The sequence below is a fragment of the Silurus aristotelis genome, assembly GCF_946808225.1.
Source record: "Silurus aristotelis genome assembly, chromosome: 23".
Classification (NCBI taxonomy): Eukaryota; Metazoa; Chordata; class Actinopteri; order Siluriformes; family Siluridae; genus Silurus; species Silurus aristotelis.
Genome location: NC_139596.1, coordinates 5,310,123 through 5,338,099, shown reverse-complemented (window position 1 = coordinate 5,338,099; position 27,977 = coordinate 5,310,123). Strand labels below are relative to the sequence as shown.

Sequence of the window (27,977 nt, the reverse complement as noted above, 5' to 3'; positions counted from 1 at the left end):
TTAATGACAGTAAACATCAAAATGTTTTAATATATTATAACCAGCAGTTATATGTTTATTCAAATCTAAATCTACTTTTATTTCTATGCTTTGATATAACTTTCCTTTCTTTTTTTATTGAATGTGCATGCAACAACATATAATTATAATAGCATCACATTAATAAAATAGGATAATTCACCTATAAAATCAGTCCATGCTATCAGTTGCCCTTTAAAAGGGAAAATAGTGCTTCTTAAAGGCAAGTACTATGTCAAGGTGTGTTCTAGATGCAATTAAAGCATTACTGCTCAAGTAACCTTAAAACTGCCAACAGGTGATTTCAATAATCTGTCAAAAAATTCAGCACCAATATTGCACAAGCACGAATATTAGAAAATCAAAAGAATCTAAACTGCATGCATTTCTGCACTTTTGCTTGTGGCTAAGGCATTCCCACAATTTACTGACCTTGCTTTCATTTCCCGAAACATTCACCATGTCAGAGGCACATTAGAAGACTCAGGGGCCCTGTTAGATGAACAAATTGTTATAGAGCATGTGTGCAGGTGTATAGGGGCTCCAGAGCAAGACTATACATTTTACTACAAGTGCAAGCCAAGGAACTTACAAAGCAGCACTACAATTAGGTTAATTATATACGGCATGCATAAAGAACCTGACACAAGAATTAATCACTGGAGACATGAGTCTCATTAAGTAAAGTATGCCAGCGCTCAATCCGCTTGTCTTTGTTCTTGAGGCACTCATACCAGTGCTTAAGACGCTCCCCTTTAGAAGTGATGCCTAGCTGGCATCCCCCTGTTAAAATATCAAAACAACAAATTTGACTTCATAATAAACAATAATAGATAGATAGATAGATAGATAGATAGATAGATAGATAGATAGATAGATAGATAGATAGATAGATAGATAGATAGATAGATAGATAGATAGATAGATAGATTTACTTTATACATTCAAGAGAGAAATTCACAATAATAATTCTGTCAATAAAAAAAAGACAATGCTGCCACACTGAGCTATTTGAATTATCATAAACATTAAATAATGACACATTGACCACTGAGTAGCACAACACTAAAAAGAAAATGAATACATATTCAAGAGGTGATATCCAGTCAATTCATGTCCTTTCACTGAATTGAGTGGGCACCAGTGGGTCAGTGACCAACAGTACCTTCACTGTGACACATGATCAGATTTCAGTTAAAGGATTCACAATGATAATTCAGTGGTAGAGGTGAAACAAATGTCATTTTTTTCAATTTGTTGAATTTGTCACTACATAAGATAATTGTCTATAGGTTGCAATAGATTGGGAATTTGGGATTATTGGGATTAACCTTTATATAGAATGTTCAGATGAATTCTGGTATTGTTAAATTGCAAAAAACAGAGCATATACAAGTAAACAATGGCTTTATTCAACAAACTTGAAGGGTGATCCAAAATGTGAAATAAAAGCAATCCAAAATAGGATGTGAACCTTTGAAGTCTTTGAAAATTAAAAGGTTTAGTGTGCAAGACAAAGAATATAATTTGAAATAAATGTTTGTTGGGTTAGATGTTATGCACTGTGTTGTCATAATTGGTTTCTGTTATGTCTAAGTAACAAGTGGGTAAATGTGGCTGGTCTTTGAGGTTGCTGGGCATTGTATTGTGGTTTGGGTGATGTAGCGGCATGCCTTTTTCAGGGTTTTGGAATGAATGCTGAAATGAATATGGGATCATCCTGTTTCCCGTTTGGCTCTTTGTACTTGGCCATTAGATTAGGTATGGTAATGTAATTTCACATTTAGTCACATTTAGTTACATTATCAAGGCTGGTAGTGTAACCTGAACATATGATTACATGAGTGCTTCTGTTGACAGTCCCCATAGAAAAAGTAGATGAAGGGACTTCAAGAAATAGTCAATAACTGTTTTGTTCTGTGATAGAAGGAGATCAGTGACAAAATCAGTGGCTAGATGAGACCATCTGAGCAGTTTGCTGAATAAAACAGTTCCAACATGTAAGTTACATTACACTATGCAGTCCAGATGTGCAGCAAATCTGTAAATATCTGTAAATCTGAGTATTTGGGGCCACTAGTACTAGCCCTGAAGGACCAGAGAAGCATGAGGCCAAGTGATGAGCTGGTCATGGAAAAAAGCAGGTACATTTCTTTTTCCTGCTGGTCAAGACATCACCTCTGGAGTGAGATTTGGATGGCACAGAATCAAAATGTATGCTAGTCATAATCAGCAAGTAAGAATTTGCATAGCCGACCCATTCAATGCAAATAAATCAATGGGGAGAGATGTCCCATGATGGCTGATAGCAGGACCTTGGCTGATAGTTATCATCGGACTGTAGCAGATTTGGGCACTGGCTGCATGAATGCTGATTGAAGGCAGGTAGGTTAAGAAAATCTACAATTGGATGGCAGTGTACAAGTAGATTCTGACCTCAGGATAAGACATGGCTGGTGACATGGCAACTAACAGTCAATACTAAAATTAAGTAATTTACAGTCAATACTCCAATAAAAAAAAGTAATGGCTACACTCAATATAGATGGAAAAGAGGAAAAAAACAGAGAACAAAAAGGAATCTGGCACACATTTAGGAAAAGTTGTATTTCACATTCTAAACTGCACAGGATAGCTATAATCTCTAAATGCTGTCCCAGATGTTGTCATGTAGAGAATAGGAGCTGACTGTGGTAGTACTACATAACATCACACATGACACTCTGGTAAAGTATCTGCTATATTTGCAAAAGAGAATATACTCAAGTGTCAAACACCACCCTAGGCAGTTATAAGATGTGGAGTGGCACATTGTGAAAACATATTTAGCTTACTAATAAAACATTTGCCACTTTGATCATGAGGGAAACAGAATCCAGAATTTTTTTCTGCATAGATGAAAATGAATAAGAATTAGTTTTAGTGCCTCTGTGTTTCTATAGTTGCATAAAGTAGGACATTTTACATAAGATATTTCATATTTAGGAGGAATATATGCTAAATTACCTCCCATTTATTGACATATGAGAAGCAAAAATGAAACATATGTGGAATGAGTTGTATTCATAGTATTCAATACTATGCAAGTTGCTTCCAAAATATGTTTAAATTATTATAGACAAGTAGAACAGCACAGATATTTTTTCTGAAGCAGTGACCTAAATCCAACAATCCTGACATAAAAATAAATACTAAAATTAGATCAAATCAACTAGTCATTTTGATGTAAATGAAACTGTTTGTGCATGTTTTATACCTAAAATAAATGTAATCTAACAAATTTTGTAATTTATACATTACCTATGTAATCATTAGATTTGCCAATATCGTAATCCCAGACCGAGATATCTAAAGTCTTCTTGGCCAATTCAGCATGTTTTATTTCATAGCTGAATTCCTGCAAAGAGAAATGTGACAAGTAGAGAAATGCCAGTAGATCTGTTTTAGCATAGTTTCACATCTGGTCATTAGGAGCTAATGCTATAGGAATATTTTTGACTAAGCTTAACCATTTATCAAGCATTTATAAAAGCAAGTAATTATGTCCTACCACCATGGGTCATTGTTATATCAACAACATAACACCAGTGACGAATATCTGTGTTAACTGCTCTATGTTAAGCCTCTATTTAAGGCTGATCTTCCTTTAAAACTGTTCTGAAATTGTCAGTAATATAGTGTATTTGTTTATAGAGTATGATTGTTCAGCTCTTACTTCATTGAACTCAGGGTTTAGAGTTTTCTTCTTAATGTGGGTCTTGTTCTTAGCCTTCTTCCCCATGTCCGGCTTTAGGCATCTGAAACCAGTGGATTTGTAGATAGTAGGACCATGCACCAATACACTTTAGATCAATGGTTCCTGATCCCAGTCCTTAAAGCAGGTCACATCCCTCAAAATAATATTGTCATATCATTTTATTCTAAAATAATAATATAATTCGATTGTGGCATGCATATTCTGTACTTTTCAATTTTGTATCAATTTTTCACATTAACCATTTAAATTTGTGTCTGTATAAAATTAAGCTGTTCAACTGGTAGAAGGAAGGTGAACTCTAACAATTATTAATCACAGCAATATTCAAAAATTATGTATAATATAGTTCTTCTAATATGAATTAAATTAAAATAAACTAAATGAATAAATAGAGATGGTTTTATACAAAAGCACTCACATTTTGACAAATGGGTCAGAATAGCCATTGGCATCCATGGGTGCTAGGTGAACACATCGTATTATACCAACAAGAAGTCGACCCTGATTGCTGCTATACGTTAAGGATATCAGAATACGGCCTCTTTCCTCTATTTCTGCTCCATCCTTTCCAGGCTACATACACACATTTTGTTACACAGTTAAACACAGACAAATGCAACCATAAAAAAGAAAACAGAATAAAAAAGCAAGAAATCAATATTATTTCTTGAAATTTTTATATTTCAATCAATATAAGGACAAAATTTGAACATTTTAATTTAAAGCATTATTTAAATATATAATTGAGTTAATAACTAATGTCTAGAAATGCTTATGTGAATTTATTAAATATATGTTCAAGTAAAAACAAGCAAACAACATTGTGTTTAATATGTTGTGTTTAAGTGAAATTGTAATTTATTAATAAAAATAACAATTATTAAAAATCTGCAAAAAATAATTACCTCTTCCTCGTAAAGGGATATTCCTCTTGCACTAGCAGCTGCAGTCTTCTTTGTCTATAAACAAAAAGGCAAAATACATGTATGCATGTATGTTATGGCAATTTTATGTCTTATAAAGAGAAAAGGGAGAGACTCACCAGGACCACTCTCTCCAAACAAACATTGAATTTTTTTTTCTGATTCTGTTTGAGTTTCTTCAGAGCAACTCTGGTCTCCCCAATAAATTCATTGTGACCAAATTTGTCTTCATCACAGACAGAGATTCTGGCAGAATAAGAAAAAACTTGAAACAGACCGAGAAAGACAAACTGTGTGTGTTTGTGTGTGTGTGTGTGTGTGTGTGTGTGTGTGTGTGTGTGTGTGTGTGTGTGTGTGTGTGTGTGTGTGTTTTTGTCTGTGTGTGTATGTGTGTGTGTGTGTGTGTGTGTGTGTGTGTGTGTGTGTGTGTGTGTGTGTGTGTGTGTGTGTGTGTGTTTGATGTAATCAATAAAGTACTGGGTTTATGAGACCTACTCCCAGCTAGACCTTGGAGTGGTGTCTGCAGGGCACTCATGTAGCCTTATAAGTCTCAGTTTAAACTGTTAAGGTTTCACCATCTTAAAGATTAAAGTGGCAGGGTAGAGGGTAGAGGGTGGAGCCTTATCCCAGGCTGGTACCACCCCACAGGAGCTGCAGTTTTGTAGATGCTCTGACCCAGTCATCTAGTTATCAAGATTTGTCCCTTGTCAAACTCGCTCAAATCCTTATCTCTGTACATTTCTTTTGTTTCTAACACATCAACTTTGAGGACTAAGTGTTTACTTGCTGCCTAATATATCCCATTTACGAACAGGTGTCATGATGAAGGGCATAGCTGTTAACTAATCAGTCAGGATTAAACTAATTGTGAGTCCTAGGATTTAATCTTAGTTGAAACTAAGATTCAGGAGAAACAATGTGGCTTTTACAGAGGCCATGAGCCAGCTCTTAACTGTTCCGCAGCTTTGTAAGGGATAATGGGAATATGATAATCCCGTCTCGATTTGTTTATTGAATTTAGAGATGGCTTATTATTGCGTCACTTGACATTTGTTTTGTACATTTGTTACTTTTGGCCTGGGTAGTCATAAAACAATTTCTCATAACATTTAAAACCATGTGGTACAGAACATCACAGAAAGATATAAAAGAAAATGTATAAAAGTAAAAATCTAATTAAATCAGCTAAATTTGCCTATACGAATGTGCTAACGAGCGAAAGTACATTGCAACTTCGATGCGATAAAAAAAAAAACAATTAAAAAAAATTTTTTTTACTAAATGAAATTAAAACAGAATATATTCCAAACATTGTTAAATCCCTGCCCCAAGATGCTCCTAAATTATCATAATAGACTGTGTATGAGCTTATTGGTTAAAACCAGTAGTTCTAGTGAAATTACACATTGAGTCCCCCATATAAACAAAATGGCATGATCCTCGTTTCATATGATGTCTGCGAAGGTTCAACTGTGAGACTGGTAGTCAAATCAGGCTTTTTCTATTTAAGCATCAAATTTATGACTATTGAGATTCACCCCTAGAGTCATTCAAATAGAATATAGCAGAAATTATTAGTTTAACTTTACCAGACCTAAGAGTTTTGCGCTGTATGTCTTCATCTGTTAAGCCATGGTACACCAATGTCTCATTCCAGTTGGGGTTACGGGTGTTGCGGAGAGTCTTGGTGCGTAACTTATTCGACTGCATTGACAATAGAGAGATGCACAAATAATAATAGTATTAATAAAAGTATCATGCTCTTCAAGGCTTGCAGACAGATAAAATTTGGTAAAAACTTTAAAATACTGCTATATATATATATATATATATATATATATATATATATATATATATATATATATATATATATATATATATAGCTTTTAGCTCAGGAAAAGTGTTTATTAGAGAAACACAGACAAGCTTATCCAAGTTGATGGGTATATTTCAAACATTCAGCATCTAAAAACATGAAAAGAGCAAGATAAATAAAGGACAGCAATAAACAATAAACAGCTCAGAATGTCAGGTATAAACACTGAGCAAAAAGAAGATGAAACTGAGGCTCTCTGTCATAGTGTCATAGTGTCATCTCTACTGCAATAGGCTCTCACAGTATATATCAGCTAGCTTGGAAATGTTGATATAGAGGGCAGAGGGCCAGATTGGTTTGAGCTGCCAGAAAATATATAGTTACTCTTCTAATAAAGGGAGCTTGTAGCTCAGTGGTTAAGTCATTGGACTTTGAATTAGAAGATCACAAGTTCAAATCCCACCATGACCAAGCTGCCACTGCTGGGCCCTTGAGCAAGGCCCTTAATCCTCCCTTGCTCAGTTATAAGTTGCTCTGGATAAGAACATCTGCCAAATGCCATAAATGTAAATGTATAATCTTTACCAACATGGTGAGCAAAAAAGCATTTCAGCAAGCACAAAACATCAAATCTACATTCACATGGTCACATGGTACTACAGATTTCCTGTCAGCTCAGAGCAGCTGTCAGTTACACTTCTCCAGTCACTCTCAGCAGTGTGTTTCAGCCTGCACACCCTCTGCTCACAGGATGTTTTTTTTTTTTTTTTAACATTTCATTCTGTGTGAACAAAAGACTGTGTGTGTGTGTGTGTGTGTGTGTGTGTGTGTGTGTGTGTGTGTGTGTGTGTGTGTGTGTGTGTGTGAGAGAGAGAGAGAAAGAGAGAGAGAGAGAGAGAGAGAGAGAGAGAGAGAGAGAGAGAGAGAGAGCTTCATGCTTATTTCAAAATGGCTAAACAAAGCCAAATTCTACAAGGGTTTGTTTCTTTTGGCTGTGTAATCAGAGAGTGATAACAGCAGATATGCATGATAAAAGATCTCACAGCTATTCCATTACCCTCAGCAACCCCTGTGTTTGATCATGCACCTGTAGGCAAGGGAATTTGCAACTGCAAGGCCACTGAGTACCCTTTAGGCTGCCTAAGCAAAAATGCACCTTAAACCTGCGTTTCATGACGAGCAAAATCCACTTATCAAGCTCATCAGCCGGAAAGGCTAATTCGTAACAAGTTGGCAAGTAGCAGAAAGAGCTTTCCATAAGCAGCCAGATCTGGTCAAGCCAAGCTCATGGAGAATGGCAAAAGAAGGTCTAGTCTGTTTTTATTGTGGTGATGATCAGCATAGTATTTTATCCTGCCCTTCCCATCCCCCGCCATATTCATCGCAACCACCAAAAAAAGAATCGCTTTCAATCTTCACCTATTTCAATCTACATCTATTTCCCAATCCAGTTCACACAGAAAGTATTATGACACTTTTACTGTTGTTTGACGTGTAGCCAGGGTTGGGCAAAGATACATCCAAATGTATTTTTAAATAAAATACCAAATACCTTAACTTTAAGTGTATCAAAATGAATTACAGAAGCCACACCATCTATCAAAATAAACTACAAAAAAAAAAAAAAAATACTTTTACAAAGGAACATGACATTTTTAAAAAAAACATTCTATTAATTGGCCAATTTGATGATTTGATTGTTAATCATAAATATAATAGTATATTGTGTGTCAGGCAGTCATTCGTGCAATTGTGCGCAAAATCATGATCCTATTAATTCGACAATCAAATATTGGACACCTATTCGAAAGTCTGCATGTTTCTTACCTTCACCACTGTCTTTCATATGATTACATTTTCTGTTCTGATCGAAACTAAGTCTTGGCAAAATACTGAATAGTCTCCAATCAGAGGCTGCAAAGTTATGATGTCATCATGTTTCCTTCTTCCAAAATAATTTTATGGTATTTTAAAACTACAAAAATACAAAACACTAAAGTATTATGTACCAAAACATGAAGCCATTTTCATCAACCCTATGAAATACAAATTACAAAATCCTATTTTATATTTGAAATACATGTATCATAAATACTGCCATCCCTGCTTGTAGCTATTGCCAGGGCCCTAACAGCCATTTTGAAAATAGTCAGAAGAGATGAAAATGAAACTCAGCAGATGACCGATCCTTGCAATGCCTCAAGGGGGCATTCAGAACAGCACCTATCCTTAAACTCCCTTAACCAGCTTAACCTTTCATTGTGGAGGTACATGCCTATGTAGCAGGAGAGAAATCTAAGCTGCACCCACTTTACTTCCACAAAAAAACTCACTCAAGATGAAGAGAGTCTTGCTCTTCACCAAGAATTTCAGAGTCACACACAACTGTTGAAAACTTACTCACTACTGCATTTTGTTTTATATAAAAAATGTGCAATGTACAACAATTATAGTAAATGACAAGAAGTAACTGACAAGCTTAAATGTTTTGTTCCCCTCTTCCATGTTGTGCTTCAAGCTAAGAATCATTGTTGGATTTCATCTTCCAGAATACAACACAGATAGAAAAAGTTGCAAAGTAAAACCATGCCTGGTCTGTTTTCTGTTTCTGTTAGTTGTTGGCCAATTGTAATAAAAGCATTACAACAAAAAGTCATGTCATGTCATCTTCTCCCGCTTATCCGAGGCCGGGTCGCGGGGGCAGCAGTCTAAGCAGAGATGCCCAGACTTCCCTCTCCCTAGACACTTCTTCCAGCTCTTCCCGGGGGGACACTGAGGCGTTCCCAGTCCAGCCGGGATACATAGTCTCTCCAGCGTGTCCTAGGTCTTCCCCAGGGTCTCCTCCCAGTGGGACGTGCCCGGAACACCTTCCCAGGAAGGCATCCAGGAGGCATCTGGAACAGATGCCCGAGCCACCTCAGCTGACCCCACCGATGTGGAGGAGCAGCGGCTCTACTCTGAGCTCCTCCCGAGTGACCGAGCTTCTCACCCTATCTCTAAGGGATCGCCCTGCCACCCTGCGGAGAAAGCTCTTTTTGGCCGCCTGTATTGGGGATCTTGTCCTTTCGGTCATTAACCAGAGCTCATGACCATAGGTGAGAGTAGGAACGTAGATTGACCGGTAAATCGAGAGTTTCGCCTTGCGGCTCAGCTCTTTCTTCACCACGACAGACCGGTACATCGACCGCATTACTGCAGAAGCTGCACCGATCCATCTGTCAATCTCCCGTTCCACCCTTCCCTCACTCGTGAACAAAACCCCAAGATACTTAAACTCCTCCACTTGCGGCAGGAACTCTCTACCAACTTGAAGTGGGCAAGCCACCCTTTTCCGACTGAGGACCATGGCCTCGGATTTGGAGGTGATTCTCATCCCAGCCGCTTCACACTCGGCTGCAAACCGTCCCAGTGCGTGCTGAAGGTCCTGGTCTGATGAAGCCAACACGACAACATCATCTGCAAAAAACAGAGACAAAATCGTGTTGTCACCATACCGGACACCCTCCGGCCCCTGGCTGCGCCTAGAAATTCTGTCCATAAAAATTATGAACAGAACCGGTGACAAAGGGGAGCCCTGCCGGAGTCCAACATCCCCCGGAAACAATTCTGACTTACTGCCGGCAATGCGAACCAAGCTCCTGCTTCGGTCGTACAGGGACCGGACAGCCCTTAGTAAAGGGCCCTGGACCCCATACTCCCGGAGCACCCTCCACAGGCCGCCACGAGGGATACAGTCGAATGCCTTTTCCAAATCCACAAAACACATGTGGACTGGTTGGGCAAACTCCCATGAACCCTCCAGCACCCTGTAAAGGGTATAGAGCTGGTCCAGTGTTCCACGGCCTGGACGAAAACCACACTGTTCCTCCTGAATCCGAGGTTCTGCTATCAGCCATATTCTCCTCTCCAGTACCCTGGCATAGACTTTCCCAGGTAGGCTGAGAAGTGTGATCACCCTATAGATCACCCTTCTTAAAAAGAGGGACCACCACCCCGGTCTGCCATTCCAGAGGCACTGTCCCCGACCGCCACGCGATGCTGCAGAGGCGTGTCAGCCCCACAACATCCAGAGACTTGAGGTACTCAGGGCGGATCTCGTCCACCCCCGGTGCCCTGCCACCGAGGAGTTTCTTTACTACCTCGGTGACTTCCACCTCTGAGCCCTCAGCCTCTGCTTCCTCAATGGAAGACGTGACGGCGGGATTGAGGAGATCCTCGAAGTATTCCTTCCACCGTCCAACGACATCCCCAGTTGAGGTCAACAGCTCCCCACCTCCACTGTAAACAGCATTGGTAGGGCACTGCTTCCCTCTCCTGAGGCCCCGGACGGTTTGCCAGAATCTCTTCGAGGCCAGCCGATAGTCCTTCTCCATGGCCTCACCGAACTCCTCCCAGGCCCGAGTTTTTGCCTCCACAACCACCCGGGCTGCAGTTCGCTTGGCCTGCCGGTACCCGTCAGCTGCCTCAGGATTCCCACAAGCCAACCAGGCCCGATAGGACTCCTTCTTCAGCTTGACGGCATCCCTTACTTCCGGTTTCCACCACCGGGTTCGGGGATTGCCGCCTCGACAGGCACCGGAGACCTAACGGCCACAGCTCCGAGCGGCCGCTTCGACAATGGAGGTGGAGAACATGGTCCACTCGGACTTAATATCCGGCCAAAGCTCCGCCGGAGGTGGGAGTTGAAGATCTCTCTGACAGGAGACTCGGCTAAACGTTCCCAGCAGCCCCTTACAGTACGCTTGGGTCTGCCGAGTCTGTCCAGCTTCCTCCCCCGCCATTGGATCCAACTCACCACCAGGTGGTGATCAGTTGACAGCTCCGCCCCTCTCTTTACCCGAGTGTCCAAGACATACGGCCGCAGGTCAGATGAAATGACCACAAAGTCGATCATCGACCTACGGCCTAGGGTGTCCTGGTGCCACGTGCACTGATGGACACCCTTATGCTTGAACATGGTGTTCGTTATGGACAAACTGTAACTAGCACAGAAGTCCAATAACTGAACACCGCTCGGGTTCAGATCAGGGGTGCCGTTCCTCCCAATCACGCCCCTCCAGGTGTCACTGTCGCTGCCCACGTGGGCATTGAAATCTCCCAGTAGAACGACGGTGTCCCCAGTCCCCAGCACTGTCCAGCACCCCTCCCAGAGACCCCCAAAAGGCCGGGTACTCTACACTGCCGTTTGGCCCGTAGGCACACACGACAGTGAGAGACCTATCCCCGACCCGTAGGCGCAGGGAAACGACCCTCTCATTCACCAGGGTAAACTCCAACACATGGCGGCTAAGCTGGGGGGCTATAAGCAAGCCCACACCAGCCTGCCGCCTTTCACCATGGGCAACTCCAGAGTGGTGAAGAGTCCATCCTCTCTCGAGGAGTGTGGTTCCAGAGCCCAAGCCGTGCGTAGAGGTGATCCCGACTATCTCTAGTCGGAACCTCTTAACCTCACGCACAATCTCAGGCTCCTTCCCCGCCAGCGAGGTGACATTCCACGTCCCTAGAGCTAGCTTCGGTGTCCAGGAATCGGGTTGTCGAGGCCCCTGCCTTCGACTGCTGCCCGATCCTCTCAGCACCGGCCCCTTACGGTCCCTCCTGCAGGTGGTGAGCCCACGGGAAGGCGGCCCTTACGTCGCTCCTTCGGGCTGAGTTTAATTATGTCATTTACATTTTCCACTTTAATAATTTTAAGTGACATGAGTTCATCAATTAGATAAACAGGCAAGTGTTAAAATAAGTAAAGTGTGGGAATTTAATGGGAAAATATAATATATTCCTTTAAATAGCTTTTAGAGAAAAAAGAAAAAAAAACACCCATATATACCACATCAAATCATATCAAAAATACTGAGCATTGTATAGTACAGGACCTTACAACTAACATTTAATTTAGCTCTATGTTAGATGTTATCTGTATAAAATTATGTTGTTCTAAAAAGTTGTGTAATGTCTAATGAACCATAGAGAGTAATACAGCTTATTATATCTACTCACATCTTACTAATAGATGCAAAAAATGCATTTTTACCAACCTTGCTTGCACCAGGTAGCAGATGCAGCTTGACATAGGGATCGGCTAGTCCATTGGAGTCCATTGGCTTTAAACCCTGTAAAAAAGTTGTATTCGTAAAACTTTCAGTATAAGCATGAAAAAGGCATCAAATCGTTCCATAAAAAAATACATCACATCATTATACATTACAGTTCTTTTAAATAATTTAATAGAATCATTATTATAGTTTTTTTCTCTGTTGCACAATGCTCAGTGTATCTGTTTATTAGCAAATCATCAATGTAAGAACACTAAAACTTTTACTGCTAATACATCAAACAGTCTTTACCTAGTTAAACAATATCAGTCACAAGTTTATGCTCAGGTCTCAATTATAAAATTGTCACAGACATGCTACATACATCAACAGTAGAGAACCAGTAGACACCTACTTCAAGAGGTAGAGGAAGAAAAAGACCAAACTGAAAAATCATACTGACTGAAAATGTTATCAATCACATAATCGGAATGTACAGCCCCAATTCCAAAAAAGTTGGGATGCTGTGCAAAATACAAAATACAGAATGCAATGATTTGCATATCTCATAAACCTAAATTTTAGTCGCAATAGAATATAGTATATCAAATTATTAAACGGAGGAAATTTTATAGATAAAATAAGATCTTTTAAATTTGGTGCAACATAAAATAAGTGGAAGGGGGCAACAAAAGGCTGGAAAAGTAAGCCTTACTAAAAATAACTGGAGGAACATTTTGCAACTAATTAGGTTTATTGGCAAAAGGTCAGTAACATGACTGGGTATAAAAAGAGAATCTTGAAGAGGCAGATGTTTACCAATGCGGAAAAAACCTCTATATTTGTAGACTAATTTCAGAATAATGTTTCTCAAGACAAAATTACAAGACTCTTTGCACAAAGACAGGGCAAAAATCAATATTGTATGCTCTTAAAAACTCTTAAAAACAGGCATGATTCTGTAATTGATCTCACTGCATTGGCTCAGAAACACCTCCAGAAAGCATTGTCTTGAAAAACAATTTACCATGGCATGCACAAATGCAGATTAAAGCAAAGAATAAGCCATATGTGAACATGATCCAGAATGCTGCTGTCCACTCAAGGCCAGAGCTTATTAAAAATGGAATTAGGCAAAGTGGAAAACTGTTCTGTGGTCAGACAAATAGAAATAAGTGGTGAAGGGGTGAAAATTTCACTTTTGTGTTGTAGTTAATCAGTATAGTGTTATCCATAAAAACAAACCTGTGGTGATATTAGTGCAAACATTTGAATTTATATATATATATATATATATATATATAAAAGTAAATTAATTTTAAATTTAGAAGTACTCTGAAATTGTATAAAGTCCTAAAGCATCATTTTATTGTCGGTGGTCAGATTATGTGGAAGTGTTTGAAAAAACTGCTTGTTAATATGCATTTACAGGTTAGCCACAGCTCTACCATGTTCATTTTCTGAACCCTCCACACTCATGCTGCAGTGTCCTGCCATACCACTCCCTCACATGCCAAAATTCGGACTAAAATGAGTGATTAAAACCCACAGGAATCTTCTTTGTTTACTGTGACATGAGCTTGTGTGTGGATAGTGTAGGTTTGATTGAAGATCACTAATTGTAGCAGAAGAGCTGTCAGATGCTTGTCTTTTTTTCTACTTATAAAGCTGTTCTAACCAAAATCAAACAAACAAGAAATGTAAGTCAGCTTTGATCATTTAACTTTAAGAATTTAAGTAAATTTAAGAAATTTTTAGTTTTGAAGATCATATAAATGTGTTTGAGCATTTATATACTTTTATTAATATTACCTTGGCTCTTATAATGTTGCACTGAATGCTGCTATTCTCTTGCTCATAAAGCAAGCTGAACTCGAGAGATCCGAGCGTTGCTGCAAAAAAAAAGCATTCTCACACTTAGTTAATCATACATTATTAATGTATTACTAATATTTAAGGAATCCATATGTGATCACTTTAGGCATTAATTAGTTAATAAAAACCCAATCTTCACTGATTTTTAAGTCAATTTTCCATACTGGCCCAGTGACTAGACAAAATGCTGACATACTTGAGGTGGTATTATAAAGTTTGCACATAAAAAATCCCAGAATTTTTTTATCTTACTGGTTTCATCAGAGTCATAGCTGTTGAGCTCATCCTCATCTTCCTCTTTTACAGAGTTCTGTTGACGAGCAGATGCCAGACTGAAGTTTTTAAGATCACTATTTTCCCCAGTTTGCACTTTCCCTTGCAAACCATTTCCCATGAGGGTTCCTTTCTCTGTTATTTTTGGAAAGATATAAACCAAACAAAATGATCTAGAAATCTTCAGTCAAGTAAATAACAGTTGAGTAGAGCATAATTTTAACTCACTTTCTTGAGCTGTACAGACAGAAGTGGGAGGGGGAGGTTTTATCACAGCAGAACTGTCTGTATGACAGGTACCAAAGATATTTGCAGGCTTTGGAGGCACAAACGGCTTGGGAGCAATTGTTGGATAACCTGCCAACTCTGGGGCTACAACACAAATGATAAGCATATCCCCTTAAGCTCATGATGATAAAATTAATATGACTGGTTTTTTTTTTTTGTTTGTTTTATTTTTTTAAATTGTTTATGTTCTCCAATTTTGGTGAACTCCACTCATGAAAAAAATAGATGTGAGTGGACCATTGTAATATTTCTAGAAGACATATGTAAAATTCCATTTCAAGAATAAAGTAGCATTAATTTATCAGTATATAGATCTGATAGGGTTAAATACCACAACGAACACTTAACAGAATCCAGTTAACTGTTATATATAATTATACCTTTAGCCTGTACTTGAGGCTGGGCAGCAGATACACATGTGGCAAGAGAAGCTTGGTTCTTATGTATTTTCTCAGAATTAGGTTCTTTACACTTGGTTGTTGGCATTGGCAAAGGCAAAAACTGTTTAGGGAGGCCTTTAAAGAACCAGGCTCCAGATCGCTTCCATACCTTAAAAAGAAATGTAAAGCATACCAAATTAGGAATTTATTGAATTTTGGGCCTGAGCCTATTTATATGCATTAAAAAATTCAAACCCAATATGGAAACCAATAAATTTCCTTTACCTCCCGCTGTTCACTACAGATCTTGCACAGCCATACAGACTGTGGTCGGCTGTTAACCTGAACGCCACATTTGGTGCACATGTTCTGCAGAGAAACATATTTAATTGAAAATAATTATACAAAAAACAATTACTATTACTATATTATTTTATATAATATATAATTATATATAATAATTATTATATTCATTGCTTACAAAATAAATCAAAATAAGTACATAAACAGTTGGTCCACTACAAAATTAATTTGAGAAAGAAAAAGAAATGAACCATGTTAAATTAATGTTAGTTATAATGTTATTGCCAATTAATCATTAACAGTCCATGCTCTACATGCATGTGATACAGCAAGAGGCAATAGTTACAGTAGGAATGGCACATATTGAAATTTACTGAATAAAAATGTTTTATATTTAAATGTAAGATGAACTCTATTATATGTGCTATGACTGGCATCATATACAGGTTCATATAAGTTATTGAACAGCATAATATGTGAGAGCATTCACATGCTTCATGTAAGTTGTACAGCAAGGGCATAAGGATCCAGCCATATTTAGATAGTTTGTTGTGTATATGTTCTCCCACCAACAGCCAGTCAAAGTCCATCCCCAATGAGAAGCTATCTGTACCAAAAAAAAAAAAAAACACTTTTTTTTTCTCCGACCAGGAGAACAACCAAATGATAGTTCCCATGATTATGAGAGTCAAAAAATGCCTTAGCCTGATTTTCATACTGGGTAGACTGTTTTAATTGGGCTGCTAGCTACCCCTTAGTTTCAATATGTGGCAGACATTATCCTATCTTACCACTTAGACAGACTACATTTATATACTTGCACTGTTAACCACAGTAAGCCTCTTAAATATTTATCTTAAATAAAAGAGATTGGTCTGGGGTTCAAGCCCCGGTATTGCCAAGCTGCCACTCTTGGGCCCTTGAGCAAGGCCCTTAACCCTCTATGCTCCGGGGGGGTCCCTTACGAGGGAAATATCAAGGTCCGTGACGTGGGGCCGCCTTCCCGTGGGCTCACCACCTGCAGGAGGGACCGTAAGGGACGGTGCTGTGAGGATTGGGCAGCAGTCGAAGGCGGGGGCCTGCTTAGACTGCTGCCCCCGCGACCCGAATTACGGATAAGCGGGAGAAAATGAATGAATGAATGAAAAGAGATTGTGGAAATAGTTTCAACATACATTTAACTCCAAATGCACATTCCAAAAAGCTTTTGAAAGTTCATAACATATATATATATATATATATCTCATAACAGTCTATTCCATATCCTCTATATCTGTATCCTCATAGACTCATCTTCTATAAAAAAAAAGTTTCCATGCATCTAAAGCATCTTCTAATCTTATAATTTTAAACAAATTTTAAATAACCGTCACTAAAAATAATTTTAGAACAGAAAATTCTATTACAATTCTTTGGTTTTACAGCGAAATGAATGACAAATCAGTTTACAATAAAATGACGTTGTTCCAACCAATTAGCGTATGTTTACGCTGTGTTTAAGCTTCATGACACCAATAAACGGCAAACCACTTAGGTTTCTATGGTAACCTTGCGCGTGCAACAACAACCATGAGTGGTGATGGCGAAAAGAAAAAAATCAGAGGAACATTCATAGTTTTAAAATGAATGGACAGAAAAATATGCTTTTATTGAAAACTCTGGTGATCTGCTCTGTCTGGTTTGCACAGAACGTATTTCGGCTATTAAAAAAATCAAACGTTGAGACATTTTGAAATCTGACAGTTGAGAGATTGAATGCTTGCATGAAATTGAACCTGACCACTTATAAACCAGACTACAAAGCTATTAGCAAGACAATGCAAAGTCAGATGTCGCACTTTTATAGGGAAATGCACTTTTTCAGTAAAGGATTTTTAAAGAAGTTACATTTTATGAAGGTTGGATGAAAACCTGTAAGTACTTTAAAAGCAATGATTTTTGTTTTTGTTTTTTGATCTTCATATGCGCTTAACTTGTGTTGTTGCATATTTAATTTATTATTTTGAATTGTTTATGGGCCTAAATAAAAAAGTTATTGAAATTATTTTTTCCTAATTGCCCTTTAAAACCTGTATTAGCCAAAATTTAAACAGTGCTTTGTTCTTCACTCATGCACCATACTCAACATGTGTTACTATATACTCTTTATTTTTAGTTATTTGACGTAAGTGAAATTATTTCAATGTTTTTATAATAGTAAAATGTGTTTATTTTAAATAGGTTTTTTTTTTGAGAAAAAAAGAATGTATTAAGCAGAATTTAATTTTTTTATTAGATTTCATGTATTTGCATGTGATGCTTACTATGTGTTTATTTTTGAGTTGTACATATACATAAATAAAGGTTTTGTTATTGAAAAACTGTATTTTTTGATAGTATAAAATATAGTAGAAAAAGTGCATTCGCCAAAAAAAAAATAAAAATTGTCTCTTTGAGGAAAAAAGGTTCCCGACCCCCTGTCTAAAGTTGATGGTTCCTTGTGAGCTGCTTGTATAGGTTTTCCAGGTATTGCAAGGCCACCTTTTATTAAACATGCAAACATTCAATTTAATTCAGTTAATTTTTATTTGTATAGTGCTTTTAACAATGAACATTGTCTTAAAGCAGCTTTAAACAGATAATGTGGTGATAAAAATGAATAAAGTGTAAATGTAATGTGTAAGTTTGTCCCTGATGAGCGAGCCAGTGGCAACTGTGGCAAGGAAAAACTCCCCATGACAAACTCCCCAAACATCTATTGTGCACTCAGGACAACAACCAATAAGCTGAGCTCAGCAAGAAAGTTCCAAAGGGATTGTGGCAGTAGTTATCTAGAGTTCACTGAACATGGCTATGGGTGTAACCTGCAATTTTATATCAATATAAAAATCCTAACCTTTTTACAGTCTTCACAGACCACAGATTGGACTCCTAGAGCACTTAACTGCTCTCCACACAACAAGCAGTGGGACACCCCATTTCCACACACAGTCTTCTTCATGTTGTCCAAACCATTCATTAGACGCCTATTAGGAACAGAAACAAAGAAATCATGATTAGTACTCTTTTGCATTTTAGTATAATTTTATCTGAAAGGCCAAATAATATTGTTGAGTGAAATTAAATACTTGACAAACTTAAAATTTCTTATATGAAAAAGAACAGAAAGAAAACATTTTTCCAATTCTTACCCAATTCTCTCTTGCTCCATTGCCTCAATTTTCTCAGCTCTAAGGATCACATTGTTGATAATCTCCTTCTCTTCATCAGTCAGTTCTGAACTGTGGTCAGATCTTGGTGGAGAGTGGGCATCACTCATGCCTATCACAGTGTCTGTCATGGTGACGAACCAGTAAGATGTCTATATCAGATGTAAATTTAATGGGCACATGTTATTTGTCATTCACACAAGTGAAATATTACAAGCCACAGAATTCATTAGATTATATTTTACTGTTGTGAGGGTTCAGAAAGATACAAGTGCAATTATAATTATTTCTTATAATTACATACACATTATCAAAATAGGTAAAAGATTAGGCAGCAGGATAGCAGTGTAGTTTTAACATGGTCATGGAAAAGCTAAAAACGAGACTTAAAATTAGCTTTAAAGGAAATTCAACAGTAATCAGTACAGTGGGTTTCTAATTGCCATTTGTTGTAGTTCCCAAACTTGAGCACTAGGTGCAATAAATAACTCTCCCCAGCTGAATGGGGCCGAGGGTATAAAGTCATAGGGACCAAAATATTGGAAAAACAGCAACTATCTGTAGCAACATTGTTTCAGTGTTGATCACTCAAAATAGAAAACCAATTGAACCAGAATTTAAAACTAAATGAGATTTTGAATGAGGTTTTTATGAGGATTAAGTTTTTGTTTAATGGATGATACATATGCTGCCCTGCTTATACACAACACATTTTATAGTTTAATTTGTTGTATGCTTTGAAAGGAATACAAACATTTATATTTGGTAGTTTGCACACACTATTTTAAAATAATGACTTATTACAAACAGTTTTGATGTCATTGTGAAAACAGTGTATTTCTATAAAATGTATAATTTTTCAATCAGAAAAACAGAAGAGCTACTATTAAGGAAGATAAAAATTAACAGAGATAATTGAATCAGTTTTGAATCCAGTTTTCCAGTTTTTGTTCCATTAAAACTTTTCAAGTTCAAGTTAAGTGAACTCTGAAACCATTAGGGAGTGAGAAGAAAACAATCAGGAAACCAAGAAAATAAATAATCAACCTGTCTGTGTGCAAGCTACAAGAGGTAACAACTAGTATAAGACTTACAGTTCCCTGAAAAAAAAGCCAAATCTTTAGTTTTTGAAATACACTGAACAATGGGGTTTGAGATTAAAAGATGATCAGTAAGAATCAGATAGATAATCATCCTCCATTTCCTGATATTTCATTAAAAAGGCACATTTGGTGGCAGACTATGGTACTTATTTTGGTGGGAAACTGTGCAGAAAAAAAGAAAGTGCATTAATGCAAATAACATTTAATATGTGGTTGCTATTCCTTGCTTACAATAATTACATTAGAAGTGCAACCCAATAACTGTTGCATTTTTTTAATTTGCCCTTGTTCATGCTTTAATACTTTTTGTGTGCATTTGATGTTCTCTGGGATGTTCACTAGAATTACAGTCAATGTGATTTGGGTCAATATACTCCATGATAAAACGCCTTCTAATTAAAGAGGCATATTTATACATAAACATGGGATTCGCTTTCATTGCTATGCTGATGATACACAGCTGTGTATTTCAGCAAATCCAGATGAGAGAGATCAGCTTAACAATGTTAAAGAGTGTGTAAAGGACATTAGACACTGGATGCTTGATAACTTCCTTCTGTTCAACTCAGATAAGACGGAAGTACTTTTACTAGGACCACATGCAGGTAGAAGCAACCTTTCCAATTCATGCTTTTGTTACATCTAGATTAGACTACTGTAACGCTTTACTGTCTGGGTGTTCGAGTAAGTGCATAAATAAGCTTTAGTTAGTTCAGAATGCAGCAGCAAGAGTTTTGAGTTTGTTTTAATCAGTCTACACTGCTCCCAATTAAATCTCACATTGATTATAAAATATTACTACTGACGTATAAAGCATTTATAAAGCCCCACAGTTATGGAACAGCCTTCCAATCAGTGTTCAAGTTGAGGTTGAAAACATATGTATTCAGTCAAGCCTTTGATTAGTAGATTTTTTTCTTAGGTAAAGGTTCAGATCTGGAGGGAACATGGATATAGAGTGTTTGGTGAAATGGGATATTTGTATGCTGTCGTCCCCTCACTCTTACACGTTCACTCAGGTTTGTTGACGGTGGTGTGGTGGGTCGTCTCTTATTCCAGAGATCCCTCATGTCTGTGTTTCCTTCTGGTTCTCCCTTTTAGTTATGCTGCCATAGCGAGTCTTGCCGGAGTCCCCAACTGCACAGTGTCCTTAACTTTCATACAACACCAAGGACACTTAATAATCCATATCCTTCTTCTCCTGTCACCCCTCTTCTCTCTCTCTCTCTCTCTCTCTCTCTCTCTCTCTCTCTCTTTCTCTCTCTCTCTCAGTCGAGTTAAACTTGCTCCTGAGGTTCCAGTGACCACTGTTTCTGCCCCTCTCCCCTCCGTGGATCTTCCCACTTCGTCCAGGCCTGCCCTTGGATAGTGTTCTCTTCGACTGGAGGCCACTCTGTGCAGCTTGGGACGGTTTCTCATCAACGCCTTGGGTGGTTCCATGAAATTCTGGAGTAAGAACGGGAGCTTTGAGGATGGATTCGACTGTAGTTAATGTCACCAGTCTCCTACACTGACTCAGGACTACAGTTTGCTTCTGATCATCATCACTGTACCCCCCAACATCGTTTATCTGCAATAAATGGACATTCAGTGCAACCCAGACGAGGATGGGTTCCCTCTTGAGTCTGGTTCCTCTCAAGGTTTCTTCCTTATGCCATCTCGGGGAGTTTTTCCTTGCCAGCGCTGCCACCGGCTCGCTCATCAGGGACAAACTTACACTTGTAAATAACATATTCACTTTTATTCACCACATTATCTGTGTAAAGCTGGTAGTTGTTAAAAGCGTTATACAAATAAAAATAAATTGAATTGAATTGAATATTTATTTACAATTTTGAATTGATACTGCTTTACTTTAATTACATATTCAATTAGATTATGAGCCCTAATAAAACAGTGAGATTAATCTACAGTACAAGCAGCCAAAGATATGACACTACCTCAACCATGCATGCTCAATATTTTGAAACATGAGTAGGTCCTTTCATTCATTACTCCCACTTCACAATTATTTCAGGCTTTCTATTCACGTTTCCATTTCCATCAATTTGGTAAATGCTAACCTTGTTTCCATAACTTTTGTGGATCATTTCTGTATTTTATTGTGAATTCCAATCTGGCTTTCAATGCTTACTGTTGATGAGTGGCTTGCATCTTGTAATAGGGCCACTTTATTTTTGCTTTACAAATGTTCTTTAAACAGTATACTGTGAAATCGTGATATCACCCTAACTCGCTCTAAGCCACATATTTGTGCACTACCCTGTTTGTTATCATGTGCAATGTGTGTTTGTATTTTCATTATTGTAATCCTCCACCCTGTCTTGTCATTGGTTCAAGTATTCATGGGTCATTTAATTGACAGCTGCTTCCACTTCAAAGTTTGATTTTCATACACCTGTGTGTGCATTTTCTGTACAATTTCCCAGTTTTTGCATCACATTTTGGTTTCTCCCTTGTCTTTATCTTAGCCTAGTTCATGTTGTTTGTCCAAACTATGCCTGTTCATGGATTACAATTTGTTTTTGACTTCCTTTGTATGCAGTGCCTGTCAACATTTTAGAAACACCTAGTCTTTTAATATTTTTGGGATGTTGCTTCTGTTTCCATGTACCAAACTAAGCAAAATGCAAAAACACACAAGTATTGGACAGTGAAAGACTGAAGGAAAGTTCAGCAAAGAACACATTTGGCATTTTTTGAAAGATAAACGTTTTTCAGCTGAATGTTTGGAGAAACTACTGTAACTGTCTGTATGTCAGTGTTTAAAGCTGTTATTAATGTTAAGGGAGGATTTTTCAATAAAATAAAGTTTAACTATTTATTCAGTTTTTGTACCAACACTGAAATTTCAAGGTTATTGGTGATTACTCTGATTTGTTCTTAGTTTTTTCTTTACAGCTCTCATAAGGGTAATCAAATGTTGTTGTTTTCTTTGGCACACTGTTAGTTGTGTGGTTGTTAGTACACCAGTGGTGTCTTTCTTTTTCTGAATGTTCCAAATTATAGTGGGTACAGTCAATGATTATGCAATTGTGCGAATTATTTTTTCTCTTTTACAGTCTCAACATTTTTTTTTTTTTTCCCCCATGAACCAGTCTCAGGACTTCATTTGGTTTTATCCATTTTAAAAACACTAGAGATTGATCAGAGGAGAATTACCAGACTAGGTTGGCTTGACTGGAAGTGTAGTAACTCTTTACAACCATGGTGAGTATTAAAGACATCTCAGAATACACAAAACACCAAACCTGGAAGTGGATCTGCTACAACAGCAAAAAACCACATCTATGTTAACGAAACACAAGAATTTGAGGCTATGGTAAAGAACTGTCACTTGCTCAGTGTCCTAGGAGACAGTTTAATTTTTTAAAAATATTTAAAAAAAAAAAAATATTTTTAAAAGAACATCTAAAACCAACATCCATGCTACAACCGAATTCACACTGTTTCTTAATTTTGATGTTTGATGAATATTACATAAAACACTTGATTCACATCTGTACAGTTGTATCTATTGTGCTTCTACCGCATGCTTGTCTGAATGGCTACCTGCATAAATGTTCCTAATAAAGTGTACAGTGAGTTTATTCAGTAATCCTCATTTATCGAGGTGGTTAAGTTACAAAACCCTATATGCTGTCCTACAAGTGCCAACTAATTATATTGTATGTATATATATATATATATATATATATATATATATATATATATATATATATATATATATATATATATATATATATATATATATATATATATATATATATATATATTTATGTTAATACTTATTGTCAGAGGTGGTTAGAGTATCAAAAATAGCTAGTCAATAAAAGTTCCATTAAAACAGAAGAAAATAAAGTACAAAAAAAGTAATCATCTCAGTATTTATTTGAATTAGAGAAGAACTAACTACTTAACTAATACATTTTTTTGAGAGCAATAGGTTTATTCCACATGTTAAGCTCTGTTTCATGTGCTTTGTTTTGGTTTTTGTTTTCCACCAGTGTTGTGTAATTGGTTGCTTCACTCACATTTTAATCACATGATTATTCTACATATTACCCCTATGTTATCTTTTGTTTTCCAATGGAATAATGGTCTGTTATGCCACCTGTTCTTTCTGAGCTCTGGGTTTTATGTTGCTTTTCTAGTTTTGATCTTATTTTGTTTTTTATGTTCTTTGACTAGATCACGTTGTTTGTTGATGATGACTTGTGCCTGTTTTCTGTTAATGGTTTTGGAAATGCCTGCCTGCTTTTCAACCTTCACTTGCCACCATCTGTCACACAGGAAGTGTCCCATGAAACACTGAAACACAGGAGGTTAAATATAGACATTTTTTTGTACGTTTTTTTGTTAGGCTGTTCACGTTACTCTATGTATAAAATGTGACATTAGTCTGATTAGCTCACACGTGTGAAATGTGTAGGTTGTGTATTGTTATGGTGCCGCACGGCCACATTGTGGCTTTTTTTATGACTATAATTTTTTTATTTGATAGTTTTTCCTTCTTTCATAATATGTATTTTATTAAATATTAATTTTAAATTCTTTCTCTGTTCCTTTCTCTTTTTGATTCTTATATTTATTTTTCTTATTAGTTTAATTTAGAGTAAACCCTTTTACAAAACGACTGGTATTAAATATCCTGCAGGCTTTTCAGTTTAATCAGCCTACAACAGTGGTATCCAATCTTTCCACAAAGGGCCAGTGTGGGTGTAGGATTTCATTCCAACCAATCAAGAGTCACACCTCACAGCTCAACAGGTAGAATTTAATGTGGACCTGATATCCTACACCCACACCGGCTCATGTGGAAAAGATTGGACACCCGAGTCTGAATAACTGGGTGCTACAGTGCACGGTAAATGCACGCCACTGCTGCCCTCTTCTGGCCTTTAACATTTTACTACACAAGCTTTAATCGCAAAGTACGTTTAATTGGTTTGTCATGATTTTCAATTTAACTTTCTCTTAATGGTATATTGAATATTGGTAGCCATAGTTACAAAGGTTATGCAAGTGGTGTTTTATTAATACAAAATTGACAAACGAGTCTAATAGTTGTTATACTAATAAGTTAAATAATTAATTTATCATCTGCCAATGAGTAAAAATGTAGAAATGTATTCAAAATTCTAGCAAGATAACCCTTCTGAAAAAAACATTAGACACCATAACAGGAATTCTAATAGTTTCCACTACAAATAACATTAGCAGTTAGCTATTCCATAGTCTATCTGGGTGCCTCATAAAACTAAAGAAATCATTGAAGATTCTTACTGGATGCTACAGTGATGTAAACATTTTTAAATTCTATAGTTTTACGTATAAGGACATAATAAAAATCATCTGGTCCTTATCAGGTTTTAGAATTAGGTAAATAAAACTCCCACATGGACATCAATGCATTATATATAACACTATGCCATTATTTATTGTTACAAAAATCAAGCTGAAATAATGAAACCATGTGTGAGTAAACCACTTTACTGAACTACCTTCAGCAGCATTGAAGTGCTCATGTTCAGTATGACACTAACAGTCTATACAATCATTGTGGAGAAATTTTGCCTCACTCTTCTGTACAACGTTGCTTCAGTTTATTGAGGTTTGGGAACATGTGTTTATTCATTGCTCTCTGTGCACAGTCACTGCCACAGCATTTAAGGTTATTGTTTCTTCAGATGCAACTACAGATGCAAACCTAAACCATGCTTTTTAAGAGAAAAGAGGCTTTCTCCTGGCAACCCTCCCAAACAGTCCTTACTTGTTAAGTGTTTTTCTAATTGTTCTTTCATGGACTTTATTTTAACAGGCCTGTAGATTCCGAAATGTTACTCCGGAATTTTTGCAATATTCCTGAGCATTGCACAGGCTGGACTTGGGGTGAATTTGCTTGGTGGTTAAGTCGCTGGCTTACTGATTGGAAGGTCAGGAGCTCAAACCCATTTAATGCCAAGCTGCCACTCTTGGGCCCTTAAGCAAGGCCCTTAATCCTCTGTGCTCCAGGGGCGCTGTATCATGGCGGACCCTACACTCTGATCCAAGCTTCTAAGCAAGCTGGGATATGCGAAGAAAGACTTTCAGTGTGCTGTAATGTATATGTGAAAAAATAAGGCTATTAATGTATCCACTCTTGAAAAGATTGGCAACTGTCTTAAATATTTTCCACTTGTGAATAATCTTCCTTACTGTAGAATTTGGGACTTTAATTTGTTTGGAAATGGCTTTATAACCTCCCTGACTAATGTGCACCAACAATGTTTTGGAGTAATTTGATGTATTATTGTTCATCTAAGGTTGTCTTTATCTCATTTTAAGAGCTGATAAGGACCAGATGTCATAGGATTCAGTGGGTGTACTTTCATTTTTACATGACTGTCCTAATAGTCCTTATTAGTGTCGAGTAAAAACCGAAATGTGATCAACATTTATCTTTAATCAAGACATAATACGCCACAAGGACCATTACAGCTTCCATTTAAAACCAATACAATTCCCATTCAAAAGATTGTAGATTACATAGAGTTTCTGTTGATTCTGTAGTGATGTGATGAGGAATATCACAGGCTACCGATACATACATATCACAGGATTTTTTTTTCTCGAAGAATCTTTCCTGTGACATTTTCTTTCTGTGGCAAAATGCATTTTAAACTACGCTTAGATGTTACATATTTCAGATTTTTATGAATCTAGTCATTTTTGGCAGCGTTTTCCTGAAGTGCAGTAGGGAGTCACTGGGACGCCTCCCTTGTTCAATGGAAATGATGGTGAAAAAAAGCTGCTGCGATGCTCTGCCTACCGAGCGATTACAATCACAATCACAAGCCATCACAATTAACCGTGTTGTTTACAAAAGTGCAAAATACAGACAAACCACACAGATCACAAATCATATTCAAACACACTATGTACATACTATTAAAACCCCAGCCAACAGGCGTGCAAGGCAAATGCAAATGCCTCCATTCGTGTTTTATACTAATCCATACAGTAAATTCGCATTTTCTCAGTGATTTAGTCACGACGCTTTGATTAGGTCTAAATCTGTTTATGTCAAAAACTAAAGAATATGAATTTTCTCTCTCTTTTATGGGAAATGTGTGTAAAATAATATACATGCATTTCACTCAGGGAGGAACACACTCGAGCTGTGCCACTTGCTGCATAAACTGCCCCTGAGCATCTTATAGCACAAAACAATATGTTCAGAAATTAATTTAAGTCTTCTTACCTCGGGTTTCTGCCCACTAGTGCAACAGAACGTGTGCAGACGTTCAGCGTGTAGTCACGACGCAGACCAGAAGCGCACACCAGAACCGGCGGCTGCGGCAAATAAACAGCTTTAAGAGCCGCAACTGAAGATGCTGATCAGCAGAATACCGCAGAGCTCTGATCAGATCTCACCAAACGCCAGAAAAGAAATGAGCAGAGTGCAAGCTTGCAGTTCCAGTGTCTGAACAGCCATGAGATCAAACCGCCTACCGTGAAAGCAGTGTTTTTATCATGGCGTTTACAAACACTTCTGACCATCTTCACAGTGGCGCAGCCTGGAATAACAAGTGGAGGCAGGTGGAGTGTGGGGGTGTGAGTGGAGGTGATATAGTAAATAAGAATGTATTGAGTTGGGTGAATGCCAGTACGAGCTGTGATGGTCTGTGTGTGGTCTGCGCTGTTACCCCCAACACCCACCCACCACTCGGTTATTTCATATGCGTTACATTCACACAGACAACAAAGACTACTATACTGCAACCTGCACCTTCAGACTTATTTAAAAAATATTACTAATTGCACTGCCTCACTGTTACATATCATGCACAAATTGTATAGTGAATGTCTTTATTTTATTTGTAATGTTTTTATTAGGTTTTTTAAATATTTTTATATCACCTGCACACCATGACAGATTCCTTGTACTTGCAACCCATGATAACTGGCAATAAAAGTGATTCTGTTTCTGAGGTTTAACAGTGTCATAAAATGGCCTTTTGTCAATTCATTGAACAGTTCTT

At 37.5% G+C, this 27,977-nt stretch overlaps 1 protein-coding gene and 1 long non-coding RNA gene across 4 annotated transcripts in view; both read right to left on the bottom strand.

Annotated features, from left to right (window-relative positions):
• LOC310718318 overlaps window positions 1-27,977 on the bottom strand; it is a 198,226-nt gene that overhangs the window by 142,047 nt on the left and 28,202 nt on the right. The window lies entirely within an intron of this gene.
• On the bottom strand, window positions 5-27,660 carry rph3ab (rabphilin 3A homolog (mouse), b). Of its 3 annotated transcripts, XM_083526972.1 has the most exons (17): window positions 27,448-27,619; window positions 27,197-27,364; window positions 18,833-19,002; window positions 18,538-18,667; window positions 15,645-15,728; window positions 15,360-15,528; window positions 14,920-15,063; window positions 14,671-14,826; window positions 14,356-14,435; window positions 12,547-12,621; window positions 6,293-6,402; window positions 4,818-4,944; window positions 4,681-4,734; window positions 4,194-4,348; window positions 3,734-3,815; window positions 3,319-3,415; window positions 5-801 (listed from the first exon to the last, which is right to left on the bottom strand). In XM_083526972.1, the coding sequence occupies exons 3-17, from the start codon at window positions 18,979-18,981 to the stop codon at window positions 671-673; spliced, it is 1,743 nt and encodes a 580-aa protein (XP_083383098.1). In that variant the 5' UTR covers window positions 18,982-19,002; window positions 27,197-27,364; window positions 27,448-27,619; the 3' UTR covers window positions 5-670. The 3 variants fall into 3 exon arrangements, 2 of the variants coding, with proteins under 2 accessions (XP_083383098.1, XP_083383097.1); XR_014531079.1 differs by having other exon boundaries at window positions 3,319-3,516; window positions 3,627-3,815; window positions 27,197-27,619; XM_083526971.1 differs by having other exon boundaries at window positions 27,197-27,660.

Bases quoted from the DNA above. Each gene is read 5' to 3' on its own strand.
- rph3ab (XM_083526971.1), bottom strand. From the start codon at position 18,981: ATGACAGACACTGTGATAGGCATGAGTGATGCCCACTCTCCACCAAGA. The intron at 4,945-6,292 runs GTCTGGTAAAGT...TTATTCTGCCAG, and splicing joins ATACAGCGCAAAACTCTTAG to AATCTCTGTCTGTGATGAAG. The intron at 802-3,318 runs GTAATGTATAAA...ATATTTTAACAG, and splicing joins CAAATCTAATGATTACATAG to GGGGATGCCAGCTAGGCATC.